General features: G+C 42.3%; 1 protein-coding gene and 1 pseudogene across 11 annotated transcripts in view; both read left to right on the top strand.

Annotated features, from left to right (window-relative positions):
* Nucleotides 1-17,935, top strand: part of LOC119954478 (centrosomal protein of 164 kDa-like) — a 261,857-nt gene that overhangs the window by 67,695 nt on the left and 176,227 nt on the right. For all 11 annotated transcript variants that reach the window (XM_038779755.1, XM_038779752.1, XM_038779751.1 and 8 more), the window contains 2 exons: nt 969-1,080; nt 6,212-6,416. In XM_038779755.1, the coding sequence (XP_038635683.1) occupies nt 969-1,080; nt 6,212-6,416 (317 nt within the window). The remainder of the gene's footprint in view (nt 1-968; nt 1,081-6,211; nt 6,417-17,935) is intronic.
* On the top strand, nt 11,718-14,222 carry LOC119954481 (annotated as a pseudogene).

Here is a 17,935-nt window from a genome sequence, read left to right as displayed (position 1 = left end):
TTATCTATTTTGACATTTTCCAAAATTGCTAACACCTCCTCCTTTTGAACCTCAATTCCATCTAGCCTGGTCGACTGAACCTGAGTGTTCTCCTCGACAACATTGTCTTTCTCCAGTGTAAACACTGACGAAAAATATCCATTTAACGCTTCCCCTATCTCCTCTGATTCCACACACAACTTTCCACTACTATCCTTGATTGGCCCTAATCTTACTCTAGTCATTCTTTTGTTCCTGATATACCTATAGAAAGCCTTAGGGTTTTCCTTGATCCTATCCGCCAACGACTTTTCGTGTCCTCTCCTCGCTCTTCTTAACTCTCCCTTTAGGTCCTTCCTGGCTAACTTGTAACTCTCATGTGCCCTAACTGAGCCTTCATGTCTCATCCTAACATAAGCCTTCTTCTTCCTCTTGACAAGTGCTTCAACTTCCTTAGTAAACCATGGTTCCCTTGCTCGACAACTTCCTCCCTGCCTGACAGGTACATACTTATCAAGGACACGCAGTAGCTGTTCCTTGAAAAAGCTCCACATTTCGATTGTACCCATCCCCTGCAGTTTCCTTCCCCATCCTATACATCCTAAACCTTGCCGAATAGCATCATAATTGCCTTTCCCCCAGCTATAATTCTTGCCTTGCGGTATATACCTATCCCTGCCCATTGCTAAAGTAAACATAACCGAGTTGTGATCACTATCACCAAAGTGCTCACCTACATCTAAATCTAACACCTGGCCGGGTTCATTACCCAGTACCAAATCCAATGTGGCCTCGCCCCTTGTTGGCCAATCAGGAGACCAATGTGAAGTGTGGACAGCATCGTGCTCCTTGTGTCACATCTTAGCTTTGAAAGTCACAGTGTGAGGAATTACTAGCACAAACTCTGGTTCTGCCACCCAATGTTAATGACTTACTGTTTTATTTAAATAATTAAAAAGAATTGGTTAATATTTTTTATCCTTCTTCAGAAATCCAGGAATATGCCCGTGAGATAGGAATTGATCCTGAAAATGAACCGGAGCTTATGTGGTTAGCCAGAGAGGGTATTGTGGCACCTTTACCTCAAGAATGGAAGCCCTGGTAAGTTGACAGAAGATCAGTTGAGTTTTCAGTATAATTTTAGTAAAGCATAATGATATGAGTTTTAGAAATATCCAGCATTGCAATGACATATTTAGTCCTTTCAGACTTAGATTTTGTCAGTTGAGGCCTTTGGGTCATGCAATACTGGTTATGATATTTCTGTCATTGATAATAACGATGGTGAGGGCAACTTGAAGTGATGAAGTACGTTGGTGCAGTAGTGAAATGTATTGATTGAGGTGCATTTTTTTTTTTACTGTAACATATTATTCCCAAAATTCTAAATATGCCTAGAGACAACACTGACCAATCAGAAATGTGAGATTATATGGAATCTTCTGACAATACGAGCTTCTTTCTGGTAATGTCTCAATTACATTAAATATTTGCAAGTCCAAACTCTGTTCTCTGTGTTGTCAGGTCATTTTGAATGAAGAGTATTTAGGAAGATAATGGAATTAGAAAGGATGGGTACAACAAACCAATTTTCCCCTTGGGGGGGATGCCCAAAACAGTTTTAAAATTAGATCTTGACCATTCAGGAGTGCCATGAGGAAGCATGTTTTCACAGAAAGGGTAATAGAAATGTGGAACTCTCTCCTTTCTGACTCTGGATGTTGGCTATTGAGATTTTCAAGATAAAGATAGTTATTGGGTAAGATTCTCAAAGATGGATTACTTGAGTTGAGGTACAGATTAGCCATGATGTGATTGAATGGCAGAGCAGGCTTAAAAGGCTAAATGGCTTTCTCCTGTTCCTATGTAAGAATGGTACTGCCCCTGTCAAATGGATTTTTCGTCTATCTTGACCTATTGCCTAAAACAGATTTCAGCTGTTCCTCTATGTTCCTGCCCTATTGGAAGAAAAATGATGCATATCTAAATAGTGTGAAGCCAGCTGTTTTATGAAAATGGGTATTTCCTTTTACTCATTAATCCCTGTTCAGGGATTCAAACATTTACATTTGGGGCAGTAAATCCCTTTTTACAAGGATTTGTACACTTAATGACAGAATGGCAAATCCTGGTTTATCGAGACTTGGGTGATGAACTTGATTTCTGTGTCTGGCTGTTCTACTCAGTTATGCATTGTGTTCTTGCATCAAAATAATGAGAAGTCTTTACCTGTAAAATAAGAGGGAGCAGGATTTCACAAAAAGCAGGCTTACGGTATTTGAATTGATGGTGCAATTATTCATGCAATATTAATGTTACTGCTTTAGGCAAATTATTGAATACAGCAGTCACAACTTGGCAATTGTATCAAGTCACACACATGTGCTAAGTACAGAACTTCATTTTTATTCACCTCTTGTTTTATTGGATCCGAATTAAACTGTACTTTTTGCATAGCTGCACAAGTTCACCACTATTGAAAACAATACCGAGAGCTATGGAGAAAAGAATAGCAAACTAGGGGGAAATGTGGGATGCGAGGAATTGGGCAAACGGAGTATCCAAGTTGATTGTGTGTGTGTGTGTGGTATACATTATTATTGTTGTGCGGCACCTTTAAAATGTTTATAGTTTAATTAATAAATTAAAAATGCATGTTCTCTAAAAATTAATGTGAACCAGACAGCAATGTTGGCAGCCCAAACTTCACCTGGCAGAAAGTAAAAACAGCTGCTGCCTGATGATTAAATGCCGGGAAGCGCACAGGAGCCATTTATTTCTCTGCACACTCAGGATGCAGACATTTATTACTTAATTACAGGATTCTGTGTAGAATAGGCAGTGTTTGTTTAGTCATAAACGCACCATTTTAAAGTTCAGTACAGCCTGTATAAAATCAGCTTTAATAAGGCCATATTCCACTTAATATTTGATAAAGAGTTTATATTGTGATAAATTGGTCTGAAATGACAATCCATTAAAATTTGATCTAAAATTTAAATTTCATCTGTAGATTAATGTTTTAAAATGTTGTGTTTAAATTAGCCTAAAATTTTAATGGATTGTCATTGAAGATATATTTCTCTGTCTTCCGTTCCACAGGAACAAGGATGGATTATTTGGGCAATCAATCTCACTTTAACGTTATAGTTAAACATTCCCTACCTTTTACCTGTTTGGGCTAATTTTATGGCTAATGCACTCTCAATGGAAAAGTTGCATCCAAAGCAAGCACAGATCAGAGTTACAACAGTGTATTCGCCATCGTCCTTCTGCCAGTGTGGAATTAGGTTTTCTATCAAGCAATTTTTACTTGCTGAATAACTATTGATCTTTCTTTTAAATACCTCAATTATCTTCACATCTATGATGTTGAAGCAATCCATTCTAAATTCTCACGCCACTTGTTATAAAGAATTTGTCCTTGACTCACTTTTAACCAGCTTGTCTGAACTCTACTATTATGCCTTCTTTGTTCTGGGTTCTGCTACCAGATGGAATATTCATTTCCTATCTTCCCCCTTGATTGCCTTCATTACTTTAAATTCCCCATTCTCACTGTCAGGGAATATAAACTACATTTACCTTATTTCTCATCATAGCCTTGCCCCTTCATTCCAACAATCCTGTAAAATCTGTGTTCCCTGATATGTGAATTTGCAATGCTAGATCAATCTTCCTGCACTATTAAGAGTCTTACCGTTTTGGATATGCTTCCATTCACTGTGCTTTTTATCCATGATATTATACTTCAGGTTTTGAATTGTAAAATCATTTAAATTCAGTACTTTTGAAATAAGCACAGCATTTGCAATTATCTGATTGAGTGGGGAATAATTTGTTGGCCAAAACACAATTGAGTGCTAGATAAATTTGCAGTTGTTCTGAAGTACAAATCTTAACATATCAAAACATTTCCTGGTCTCTTCCGTTATATAGAATTATGATCAGAGACATAAATCGTTAAAGGGGAACTGAGCTTCATTGTGAAGACCATTTTGTTAACTAAATTATCGATTTTACTTGGGTTACTAGGGGCGGCATGATGGCACTGCTGCCTCACAGTGCCAGGGATCCGGGTTCGATTCTGACCTTGGGTGACTGTGTGGAATTTGCACACTCTCCCTATGTCTGCGTGGGTTTCCTCTGGGTGCTCCCGTTTCCCCTCAAAGTCCAAAGATGTGCAGATTGGGTGTATTGGCCATGCTAAATTGCCCCCTCGTGTCAAAAGCTAGGAGGGACTATGGGGATGGAGCAGAGGAATGGACCTAGGTACGGTACTCTTTCAGTGCAGACTTGATGGACTGAATGGCCTCTTACACTGTAGGGATTCTATGATTTTGCATCCACTTATTTAAGTATGCCTTGGTTTTGCTATGCCTTCCCTGTATAGAATTGACCTGCTAATCAGTAGCTACGTTATTAGTAATTGGTGAAGGAAGATGATTTATGTCAAAGCTATGAGTTCTTGATTATGTTGGAGTACTTTCTTTTGACTTCCGTGTTCCCATTTCTTTTGTTTATTCTATTATTGTTGATCGGTGGACTCCTAATCGGAATGTGTCTTTAAGAAGTGGGCTTGAACTGAGGCAGCCTGCTAGTCAGGACAGTTTGTTCCAGAATTTAATTTTTTTTGGAAAGAAGAATACAGACTCATTGGTGCCGTGGGAATCTTAAGAACCATCTTTGCAGGAAGTTGGTTCGATTCGCTGGCTGGCAGCCTGTGGGTTGGCGAGGGACAGTGTTCTGGCTGATTAGAGTCTGATTGGTTTCTGTGTGATGCTTCTCAGAGAGTTGGGCAGAAGTGACTAACCTTGGAGAGAGTAGGAGCCCCCTCTCTCTGCAGAAGTAAAGGACTGCTTTATTGTTCGAAACCAAGTGAGTGCCTGGCACATCTTCACTATATAAGTGAAATGATCTTGAATCGACAAAGGAAGTAAACAGCCTTACCAGAGAAAACCCCCTCCTGTTTAGAAGGAAGAAGGCATCTAAGTGTAAGCTTGAACTCCTGAAAGACTAACCGAAAATCATCATAGTGCATCTGAGATCTTTAAACCCTTTCACTGTATCATAATGTTTCTTCCCTCTCCACCACCTTTCCCTCTATGTTGTGTGTGTGTCTTTGTGTGTTGATTGGGCGAGTTGGAAAAAGTTGTGGGGAGGGGGGGTTGGTTAAGGGGTATTAGGTAGTCAGTTGCATTTTTGTCAGTTTAATTATATTACTGTTAAATAATAAAAGGTTATTTGTGTTAAGTTTACAAATCTGGTGATTGCAGTTTATTGGGCTCAGCCGATGTTCTCAGTATTTTAAAGTAACTAATTTCACTTGTGTTGTGACTCTGGGACTCTGGGTCAAATGGTCCTGAAATTAACCGTGCACTAGCCCAGAGGATCGTGATAATTAGCTAATCTACCCTAAACACTTGGAAGGAAAAATTATGTGGCATGTTTAAATGGAGAAAGAAGTGAGTGTGAGCAACTTAATGAAATAAATAACTTCAGTGAAATTTAGCACTTTTGAATATATAGTTCTTATTTAAGTGTTAAAATTCTATTCCAGTACATTCAGTGAAGTCAGTTCACTGTGACACCAATTGCATCTTCTAAAATATGATATAGTGTATAAGATGTTTCAAATGTAGCCTTGATAGCACAGGTAAATTTAAATTAAATGAAGTGAGACACAGGGGGCTGGATTCTCTGAGCCTCTGCACCGAAATCGCATTCGGCGTGGGGGCGGAAAATGGGAGTTTACCCGGAAATTGGGACCAGCGCCGCTGAAGCGATTCTCTGGTCCCCGGAAAATCGCTCAGGAATCACTGGCGCATGATCTACGCAGCATGGGTAGGAGGCCATTGACAGAGGCCCCCCTCGCGATTCTCCGTGCAAAACTGGCCGAGTTCCCAACGACATGGTTCTAACCACGTATCGGTCGTTGGGAACCTTGGGTGGCGGGCAGGGGGATTGATCACCAGGGGGGGGTCTCATGGACGGCCAGGGGAGTGATTGGGCTGCACGGATCGGCGGGCGTGCATGAACTCCGGGGGGGGGGGGGGGCCGCCGCCGTCCGCATATGCGGACTCCCAGCCGGAAGTGCGGGGCCCCGTATCCGCTGCCAGCCCCCTGCAGGTGGGAGAATCACTCAGGACAAAAATCGCTGGATTACCATGGATTTTAGAGAGACTTTATAAATACACGTTTTTGAATGATTGCTTTCTCTTGTCCGAGGCAGCCAAGATATCACTGGCGATGTCTACTATTTTAACTTTGTATCGGGCCAGTCAACCTGGGACCATCCATGTGATGAACAATACAGAAACCTGGTTTCTTTGGAACGTGAAAAACTGCATGCTTTGGGTGGAAGCAAAAAGAAAGAAAAGAAAAAGAAGAAGGACAAAAAAGAAAAGAAAGAAAAGGAGCCATTTAAATCTACCGCAGTGAGTGTTAATTCTTGAATACGAATTTGATCATGCCAGGTGCCTGTGTTTTTTCCCTTTGCTTTTATCCACTTTTAATTTCTTGCCTCCTGTGAAAGACATTGATCCCCTTGCTGCTGTAGTTTTATGGGTGCTTCTTGCTATCTTGAAGAAGTGGTCCTTATTCACGTATGAGCGTTGTGGGTGGTCACCAGGAAGTTATTTTCAAGATCCTGAGCTCACTTGTTATTCATACTTCACGCAATTCCAGGCAATAGATTTTGGATTTGGAACTCTGCAAAGTTGCCCTGCCCCCACCTCCTTCAACTTTGCTCCCAACACCAAACCCCACCTTCTCTCTCTTGCTCTCCCTCACCAATCTCAAAGGCACCTAGGATTATTGTATTGCCTTACTGATGGAGTTAACTTAACACAAACTGTGATCAAACTTGTGGAGGGTAAATGCAGCTATGAACTGGTTGGGTAGAATTGCCTGTTTCAGTGTTGTAACTTCCATATGTTTCCGTATAAATTTAGTTGCTATGGCTCAATTACTCGCAATATAAATGGATAGAGCCATTAGACAAGGTTCTTCTTTAATTCGTTTTTGATGCATCAAAGACGTGCTGAATTGAAATCTCATTTATAGCTACGCAAATTAAGTATTTGGTATCAAAGTAATTCAATATTGACACAAAAATCCTCTTCAGTTTTCAATGCAGTCAGTTCTTTGGTACCATGAACTGCCACTTTATCTCAATTAATATTCACAGTGCAGATTTAATTAGTATTAACAGTGATTCATTCATGTCATTCCCTGTTTTATAGTTGTTTTTTCAGAGAAGAATTCTGACAAGTTGTGGAACAGGAGATGCAAATATTGCCAACTCAGTTGGGCCACATCTTCCAATTATTTATTACAGAAAAAGGTCTAAGTGATCATGTGGGGATCTGTCTGTCATATCTGAGCAGTAACTTGGCATGATTGTTTAAATAATTCTAGTAAGAAGTCTCACAACACCAGGTTAAAGTCCAACAGGTTTGTTTCGAATCACTAGCTTTCGGAGCACTGCTCCTTCCTCAGGTGCTCCGAAAGCTAGTGATTCGAAACAAAGAACGAAGAAAAGTACAGCACAGGAACAGGCCCTTCGGCCCTCCAAGCCTGCACCGACCATGCAGCCCATCTTAAACTAAAAACTTCTACACTTCCGGGGTCCGTATCCCTCTGTTCCCATCCGATTCATGTATTTGTCAAGATGCCCCTTAAACGTCTCTATCGTCCCTGCTTCCACCACTTCCTCCGGCAGCAAGTTCCATTCCAGGCACCCACTACCCTCTGTGTGAAACCTGTTGGACTTTAACCTGGTGTTGTAAGACTTCTTACTGTGCTCACCCCAGTCCAACGCCGGCATCTCCACATCATAAATAATTCTGTACAGTTTTAAAATGTTATTTGTTACAAAGCTGAATTGTAAGTGTTTGAAAATGTGATGTTTTGAAAAGAAATAAGAGTAAATTTGCAGAAAGGCTGCAGTCACAGAAGTAAGGAGGCTGGATATAGGACCACTGCATTGTAACCCAGATCTCTAACCCAGGATTCCTATAGCTGCAGTACACTGCTTCAGCACAGCACTGCAAAATCACCTCTATGCACTGCAAAATCACCTCTATAATTTTCAGCGGTAAATGTTGACAATATTCTGGCAGTATCTGTGGAGTTAATGTTTCATGTTCATAACTTTTCATCCTTCTGAGTTGAAAGATCACCAGCCTGAAACATTAACTCTGTTTCTCTCCCATAGACACTGCCTGACCTGCTGAGTTTTTCAGCGGTCTCTGTTTTTCCTTTAGATATCCAGATTTTACTTTTCTATCATATTTAACTTGGTCAAGAAGCTGCATCTCAAAAATGGAATGTCTTGTTTCCTGTAATGAACAAATGTTGATGCTAAGCTCATCTCTCGAAGCTACAAACCATCAGTCTGAGTGAACATTTGGAGGCCTTAGTGTTGGGGTTTAGCTATCGAATTGTCATGGCCCAATAGTAAAATGAAAAATAATCTTATGGCAGCACAGGGCTACCATTAGCAACATTGTACGTGGAATAGATAATCTTTTAAATGTATTTTGTTTTGTTATATCTTTGCTTGTATTTCCTTCTGTGCTTTTGTCACATTTTTAAATACAAGATACATGGAAAAAGTACAGGATAGTAAAAACAACCAATCTAAAAAAATTCAGCCAATAATGTATCCAGCCTTTTTCCACTGTTTTTCAGAATAAACTGGTTCTTTTCAGTTTATTTTCTCTTTCTTTTGGATTGCATCAACAAACATGGCAATCAAAGCGAAAGGTTTCTTCAGTGTCTGGCACCACTGTGAAAGACTGGCGAAAAGCAAACTAGCCACTTTACAAAGTCCCCTAATTATAAAGCGAGTGACAATTTGTAGCTAATTCACAAGTTAGGAGACAAAGGGCGGGATTCTCCAATCCTGCGGCAGAGTGTTCACGCCGTCGTAAACGTTGTTGCGTTTTACGACGGCGTAAACGGGCCGCTCACACGACTAATTCTGGCCCCTACAGGGGCCAGCATGGCGCTAGAGCAGTTCGCGCCGCTCCAGCTGCCGATCTCGGCACGAACTGTGCGTCGCAGGCTCCGCGCATGCGCAGTTGCGCCAGCATCAACGAGGACATGCGCAGTGGCGCCGGCGCCAATGCACGCATGCGCAGGGGTCTCCTTCAATGCACCGGTTCCAACGCAACATGGCGCAGGGCTACAGGGGCCAACACAGCACAGCACCAACGAGGACATGCGCAGTGGTCTCCTTCAACGCACCGGTTCCAACGCAACATGGCGCAGGGCTACAGGGGCCGGTGTGTAGGAAAGCAGGCCCCCAACCACAGAGGCTGGCCTGCCGATCGGTGGGTCCCAATCGCGGGCCAGGCCACATCGGAGGCGCCCCCCCCCCCCCCCCCCCCCCTTACAGGCCGCCACCCGACCCTTACAATGTCCCGTCAGCCCAGAGCAGGTTAGAACGACGCCGGCGGGACTCGGCTCTTTTCTTACGGCCATCCGGGCTGGAGAATCGGCCGGCCGGCTGCATGCTGCATAGAGCAACCCGCGACCGGCGCCGTACCAACCATGCCGGCACTAACGGCGCCGATTAAAAATCACGTGACGGTGTCAGGGTGGTGTGGCTCGTTCGCGGGGAGTCTCCGGGTTTGGAGAAACCCGCCCAAAATCTTTGAAATATCAGCTGACTGATTTTCGCATTATTTGTAAGCCTTTTTTCATTCTTCATTTCGGGAAGCCAATTAGAGCCAGGCGTACTTCCTTCTCCATCTAATTGTTTGCTCTTCTCATGATCCTCTTCACAATTTTGCAAGTTTTGAGTGTTTGTCTGCTGCTCAGATTAAGATTGAGGATACAGACCTGAAAGAGGCCAGTGGCCACCTTTGGAGCCAATACTAGTCAATAAATCTATAACTGTCAATTTCCCAAGTAATCGACAACCTTTTAAAGAGAAAACATTAGTCAAAAAGTATTTGAAGATGTCGAGAAAATTCTAGGAAGAACGGTTTCTTTTGGTCAAAGGCTCCAAGCTAGGCGCAGTGATCTGGCGAGGCCTGAAGAAGCCAGGAAGTCTCCTGAAGAAACCAGGAAAGTTCCTGAGGCAAGTAGATGTTGGAGTTTCTCTCACTCCAGTTTGGGTAGAATGAGCTTAGGACTTTTAAGAAGTAAAGAACCAGCTAACATGAAATGAAATGAAAATTGCTTATTGTGACGAGTAGGCTTCAATGAAGTTACTGTGAAAAGCCCCTAGTCGCCACATTCCGGCGCCTGTTCGGGGAGGCTGTTACGGGAATTGAACCGTGCTGCTGGCCTGCTTGGTCTGCTTTCAAAGCCAACAATTTAGCCCTGTGCTAAACAGCCCCTGTCCAAAGAACCAAACATACCAAAGAAGTCAGTAAAATTTAAGCAAGTTGCAGAAACGGTACAGTCTGATAACAAAAGAATTTCATTTGCACTTGAGCAGCAGGTAATTGTATTCAGTGACACAGAAAACAAGAACATTCCAGTTGAAAATCCGCAGAAAAGGAATTCAATTCAGAATAATCGGCCAATTGATGAGATACCAGAAAGTAATGTAGAAGAAAACCAGGTTAATGAAAACTTGCCAGCGGATTGTATTGAGGGGGTAGTTGTGTTACCAGTTTGTGACGCAGAAAATTTATTTTGCAATAGGAGCAGTAAAACTACTACGCCACAGAGCAAGTACTTAAAGGAATCTGTGTTCAGTGTTGAGGAAGAGCACTTGAAAATGAAGGTGTTAACTGATCAGAATGAATTTAATTGGGTGGTGAGTGAGCCATGGCTGCTAGACACCGAAACTGTGCAAAATGAGCAAAGCACAGAAATACCTGAGAATGCAGGAACAGCAAATGCAAAACATAAACCGGTTGCCTACTTATGCAATGTCTTAACCATAGGAAAGCCTGTTGATAAAGAAGGCAGCAAAATTAGACCATTGAGCAAAATTGAAATTCCTGAATCAAATGTCAATGAACTAGTTAATAAAGTAATTAGTTAATAAAGTTAACAATCTATCCCTCAATGCCAGCAAACCTATAGAGCTGGTCATTGACTTCAGAAAGCAAAGTACTGTACACACTCCGTCAGCATCAACAGGGCCGAGGTGGAGATGGTTAGCAGTTTCAAATTCCCAGGGGTACAGCTCTCCATAAATCTGTCCTGGTTCACCCAATTTGAAACTACCGCCAAGAAAGCACTACTACCAAGGAAGCACAACAGTGCCTATAGTTCCTCAGAAAACTAAGGAAATTTGGCATCTCCACATTAAATCTTACTAACTTTTATAGATGCACTCTAGAAAGCATCCCATCTGGCTGCATCACAGCCTGGTATGGCAACTGCTCAGCTCAAGACCGCAAGAAACTTCAGAGTCGTGTACACAGCCCAGCCCATCACGCAAACCTGCCTCCCATCTATTGACTCCATCTACACCTCTCGCTGCCTGGTGAAAGCGAGCAGCATAATCAAAGACCCCTTCCACCCGGCCTACTCACTCTTCCAACCTCTCCCATCGGGCAGGAGATACAAAAGACTGAGAACACGCACAAACAGACTCGTAACAGCGGGGAAGCTGTTACCAGACTCCTCAACGACCGTCTTATGGACGGACCTGATTAACACTACACCCCTGTATGCTTCACCCAATGCTGGTGTTATCTAGTTACATTGTGTACTCTGTGTTGCCCTATTATGTATTTTCTTTTATTTCCTTTTCTTTTCATGTACTGAATGATCTGTTGAGCTGCTTGCAGAAAAATACTTTTCACTGTACCTCGGTACACGTGACAATAAACAAATCCTAAAGAATTGGTTACTGAAAAATTTTATGTGAGCTCTATTTTTACTTCAAGTTGTCTGAATCATGTGTCACAGAAAGATGGATGTGGTATGCGTGATATTCTTGAACATGATGAGGATTTAATATCAGAGAAAAAATTCACAGGAGTCGGTCTAGATAACCCCTTCACTGGGCAGAACTTGAACCATTTGGAAAAAGAATCTGATTGCTTGTCGTCTTCTCATTCATCATGAAAACAAAATCTTGCCACTGCTTACAATGGTTGCCTTCAGAGTCCAGTCTGCACGAGGTGCGAAGACGACTCTTATTCAGAGGATCAAAGGTTTTACCAGGAAATTCTCAAAAAAGTAATAGCAAACCAAGTAATTAACGGATATTTTTCTGAAATCCAGAGCAAATGACACAAGGGAGACAAACTCTTGAACTGCGTAGCAACCAAAAGGAAAATATTGATTAAGGGTTTGATGCAGATGTTTACAATTCTGAGCTTCATCCGATTCTTTTAGCTGCCTCACATTGTGAGGATGAAATTATTCGAATTGATCATGGAGTTACAGGATCTGTAGATGGGCAAGTTGGATGTTCAGGCTGTGGAGTAGCTGCCTTTCTGAACTCTCAGTTATACCTTCGATCTGGACAGGCTGCTGGAGCAGCATTGCTAACTGGACTGGCTGGTCTGGAAGAAGATTCTGAGAGAATTTTTGATCAAGTGGCATGTAACAGCACTAATTGGAATCTTAGAGCTGAGGAGCATCAGACAGTAATGGAGAGGCAGAAGAAACTAAATAAGATGGTTGCTGCCTATTGTCTGGAATAAAGTTGTAGAAGAAAGCTTTCCTGTAGCTTGAGCAATAAAGAAACATACAGAAAGGTGAAAACTGTACACCGTTTATTAAAATTGGATATTTTGATCAGCGTATTTTGAAAAATGGCCCATAGCAACTTGAACAGATGTACCAATAGAAATTTTAACTCGGCCTATATTACTGACATGAATGACAAACTGTCACAGTGTAATGACCTCCTCTATAGCAATAAGTACGTCAGATCCAAAGCAGGATAGTGATTGGCAGCTTGCCATGATCAAATAGTCCATGCAAACCTTTTAGAAGAAGTAAGCAATTCTTGTGTTTGTTTATTCGCTTTGAATTTGTTACAAAGCCTGTGACTACGGAGCACATTCTGCTTCAACCAATGTGCTGAATGATTAGTATCACCTAATCATTACTTCCTCATTTACTTCATCCTCTACTCTATTTTTTTTGACTTGGGTAATGTTTGGGATTTGTAACTGCAATTTCTCTTTTTCTTTAAAAACCCTACCCCATTCAATACCCACAATTAATGTAAGAAAAAAATCTGGGATTACATCGAATAGGATTGCCATGTTAAATTTGAACTAAACCCAGTAATTTGACTAAGGATCAGTGTAATAAAGATTACTCAACATTAGTGCCCTTTAAGCATTCTGAATTACCCTAGATTTTGAGTGCCAGTAATCTGTAAATCTGCTGCTCAACGATATCTCATTTGGCTGCTTGTGTCTCCCAGATACTACGAAGGCTAGACTAATCTTAGCACAGTAACTCTCTCTCCCAGAGTGGGTGTTACTTGGTCAACTTCCCAAAAGAATTCTCAATGGCTGGATTTCCCATTGTCCACGACAGAAATGTGAGCATTTTGGATTTTAACTGTAGTTGCTGTCAGATATTGATTTCATTTTACTCAGTACATGACAGCATGCTATGCAGCATATCGATTATAATATTGTCGATACGCTGTGTACTGTACTGCAGTTAATCACATGATCAGTATTTCTCATTTTCTAATTGCGTTTTAAACTATGAACACTTAAGGCTATAAACCTCACAGTGCCAGGGACCTGGGTTCAATTCCGGCCTTGGGTGACTGTCTGTGTCAAGTTTGCATGCTCTCCCCATTCCTGGGTGCTCCGGTTTCCTCCCACAGAGTAAAAATGTGCACGTTGCATGGATTGGTCATGTTCAAATTGCCCCTCTGTGTCCAAAGTTGTGCAGGTTACGGGAATCCGGCAGGAGAATCAGCCTGGGTAGGGTGCTTTTTCAGAGAGTTGGTGCAGAGGCCGAATGGCCTCCTTCCGCACTACAAGGATTCCATGTTCTATGTAAACCCTATGGGGATGATTTTCAGATTTTATCCGCTGGCAGAGGAAACAACAACATGGGCGTAATCTGCAGAGAGAATCAGGAAATGCGATTCTCTTCAGAAGATCACATTTCCCGATTTTCCCCACCCCTTGCCAGTGATTTCAAAAATTTCACGCCAAAGGAAAGGTACCTCATTTTAATGGATTATCATGAGCTTTAATATTATTAACGGCCCTCCCACCCTCACACTACATGATTCCTCACTAAATATTTATTTACTCTGGCGAGGTGTACAACAGCTTTTTAAATATGGGATTATATTGAGGGGATACCTCCGGGGATGCATAGGTAAGTAAAGCCCCGGGGGGGGGGGGGGGGGGGGGGGGCAGTACATACACGAACAATGCCCTGGCACTTCCCCTGGCACAAGTTGGCACAGCCATCTACCAGGGTGGACCCTTTGGGAGCTCCATTGGGGGGGAGGGGCACTAAGGGGGGCGGTGGGGGAGGAGGGGAGATTTCTGGCAATACTTATGCAGTGATGGGGGAGGGCCCCTGATGATTGTCCAGGCGGCTGAAACCCCAATAGCTTTGTGGGAGGAGGAGATAATGTTCACTTGTGATCGGGACACCGATGGTTCCCCATGGTTCTCTGTGGAGCTGGCCTTGCTGCCTCTATCAGGCCTCGCCCCACCAGAGTGATGGCTTAAACTCATTTTTTTCTCAAGTTCTAGATTGAAAACTGGTTTGTGCAACTGGAGAGCTACACGCTGGTTTTCAGTCTGAGCCTGACACTTTGAGAAAAAATATGTAAAGAAACAGTTGTAACTGTTGAAGAGTAATCCTGGCATTTCTATTTTTTTTTCCAGTTTCTGATACTCTAATAAAGAATATTCTACCCTCACAAGCAAAGCCCCTTTAATTGTTCTGTTGTGTACAGCCTATTCATTTAATTCTATTGTACCTTTTAAATTTCTTGCGTGGTATCTTCCAGGTCTGTGCACCAACTTTCCATTTGATGTGTTGCCACGCATGCTCGCAGGTTTATGGAGACTCTGGACGTTGGGTGTCTAGTGGCAGCATTGAATGTGCAATGTCCGCATGGGACTTACAGGGCGGCACGGTGGCACAGTTGGGTCTGCACCGTACCTCTGAAAGACCACCGCACCAAGCCTATACCCCACCCTACTCCAGTAACCCCACCGAACCAATACAGCTTTGGACTCTAGGGGGCAATTTGGAGCACCTGAGGGAAATGCACGCAGACATGGGGAGAACCTGCAAACTCCACACACAGAGTGACCCAAGGCTGGAATTGAACCCGGGTCCCTGGCATTGAGGCTGCAGTGCTAACCACTGCGCCACCGTGCTGCCTAAAACCCTGCATTCATAACAATACTTGGTTTGGCATAGTATTAAATATTCCAATTTATGTTTCCTGATTTAGACTCTTGGTAAGTATTCTTCAATCTGATTGATTGAGCAGACACATCATTGCGTGCCGTTTTTTTTGCAGATCCCCTGTAGAGGGTGGGATCATGGTAAAAGCCCAAAGAAAGTCTGTGGACAAGTGGACTGTAATGCCGGCGTTTGCTACAGGTTGCAAAATCTGGGTCGTTCGTTTTTTGAGGGGAATAACGAACACATGAATTTAAAGAAGGTGGCAATTTGCTCCTTTATCAAAATGTAACTTTTGACCTTGCAGAAACCCAGAATTACAATACCAAAGCATGTTAGATCTCTCCAGAAAGGAAATAAAATTAGACAAAAGAGAAATGTAATTTGTGTGTTACAAAATGCGTTAAAGGGCCAAAGTTAATGCAGTCACATGTGAACTGGAATGCGGGTGACCCTATTCATTGATTTAATTGTTTGTAATCAGGAGGGAGTATTTCCTTACTGCTCCATTCTTATGATGATGTAATCAAGCTCCGATTCGATATTTCATGCATAATGGTATTGGCACCTAATCTAAGAGTGGAAATGTAGAGACGAACAATCCTTTCGGGTTTTCCTGTGAAAGAACTCCACCTTCCATTTTCCTTTTTCACAATCAAGAGATTTGGATGGAGAAATTACCAATGTCTCTATGGACCCTAAAGTTACCTTCCATCCCAAATAATGTACCATTCCCCTTACTTGCGAATGAAGTCCAGATGGCCAGCAGATATGCAAGAAAGTTTCAGCTTGGTGCTCACTGAAATCACATCATATCATATCATGATCTGAAACAGAAGCAGCTGGAAATACACCGCAGATCAGTCGGCATCTTTGGAGAAAAAAAGACTCTATGTTTCACCTGCTGACCCTTTGCCAGAACTGCGCCAGCTAGATGTTTTGTTCTATTATGTGACAGTCAATTCAGAGTCTGAGCTCAAATGCTGAATTTTAAAATAGTATTCCAAACAGCCACCAGCCTGAATGAAATTGGTACGTAAGCGTGATGTGTGTTTAGAATGCTTTGAGGACAATTGTCATGCAATCGGTTCCTGGTGAAACATTGAGCATTTTAACCGTGTACAAAAACAGAATGCTGGAGCAAATGCCTCTGTGATGAGGAAACATAATTCTTGTTCAATTCTTTGTATCTTCCCAGCAGACTCACCATGCTTCGTTAAATAATGTAGGCTCACTGCAATTGCAGTGAGAGAGATGTAAATTTCCTATTCTGCTTCCATATTGCTGGTTTAATTTATTAGCATCAGAACCAGAGTGAAGTGTTGCAAAAGCGGGTGAGGGAGAAACGATGGGAGCTGCAAAACGAACTATAAAATAGCCATGTTCTCATCACGGCTTCATATTCCAGTACTGTTAATGTTGGTATGTTCAGTAGGACTGCAACATTTTGATGGTCTCCATCACGCATATTTGTATATCTCCAGCCATATCTGGACTTCGTACCAGTTAAAGTACATGGCCTGTCTATTTTTGCCGATCTTTTGTGTTTTACTGAAAGATGAGCAGGTCACCAGTCCCCTACTTTGTCCCAAAGGAAATGGGGTAATATTTTTTATTTAATAACCTTTATTGTCACAAGTAGGCTTGCATTAACACTGCAATGGAGCTACTGTGAAAAGCCCCTAGTCCCCACATTCCGGCGCCTGTTCGGGTACACGGAGGGAGAATTCAGTGTCCAAATTACCTAACAGCACATCTTCCGGCACTTGTGGGAGGAAACCGGAGCACCCGGAGGAAACCCATGCAGACACGGGCAGAAGGTGCAGACTCCGCACAGACAGTGACCCAAGCCGGGAATCGAATCTGGGACCCTGCCACTGTGAAGCAACAGTGCTAACCACTGTGCTACCGTGCCGCCCTAATATGGCAAAACACCTGCAATGACTCTCTGGTCTTCCCTCTTTGTCTTCTCTTTTCCCTGGCCCCTCACCCACTACACCTCCTGGCCATCGTTCATGTGAAAGCTTTGACAATGAATGTTGGCAGCCTATTCAATCATGCTGGTGATGGGGAGAGAACAGCATTACAGCTGAGCTCAATCCTGTCTGTAATAAAAATAGGAATTGACTTGTTTTATTTGATTTTAGATGGGGTAAATCCAAATTAAAATCGCATCACCCAGCTGTGACTCTGCATTGTCTATGCAATATTTCCTTTGTAATTTGACATTACTACATAACTGGCCAATATAACAATAACTTGTATTTATATAGTGCCTTTTAATATAGGAAAACATCCCCTAAAAGCATAATCGGATTGACAGAGGCCAAAGAGAGACTAGGGGCTTTGTTAAAAGACTAAAATCTTTGTCAAAGGGATCAATGTTAAGGAGGTGGAAACATTTAGGGAGGTAGGTTAAGAACTTAAAGCCTAAATGGTTGGATAGATTGATGCCACAGATGGGAAGAGCTAACATGAAATAGAATCCAAAAGATTTGTATAGGTATATGAATAGTAAAAGCATAGTAAGAGGGGTAGGGCTGGTTAGGGGACAAAAAGGCGATGGACACATGGAGGCAGAGGTTGTAGCTGAGCGCTCTGCATCTGTCTTTATCAAAGAATA

This window comes from Scyliorhinus canicula, chromosome 19, assembly GCF_902713615.1.
Source record: "Scyliorhinus canicula chromosome 19, sScyCan1.1, whole genome shotgun sequence".
NCBI classification, from domain to species: domain Eukaryota; kingdom Metazoa; phylum Chordata; class Chondrichthyes; order Carcharhiniformes; family Scyliorhinidae; genus Scyliorhinus; species Scyliorhinus canicula.
Note: the sequence above shows the minus strand (reverse complement) of the source record. Positions and strands in the feature narration are given on the sequence as shown.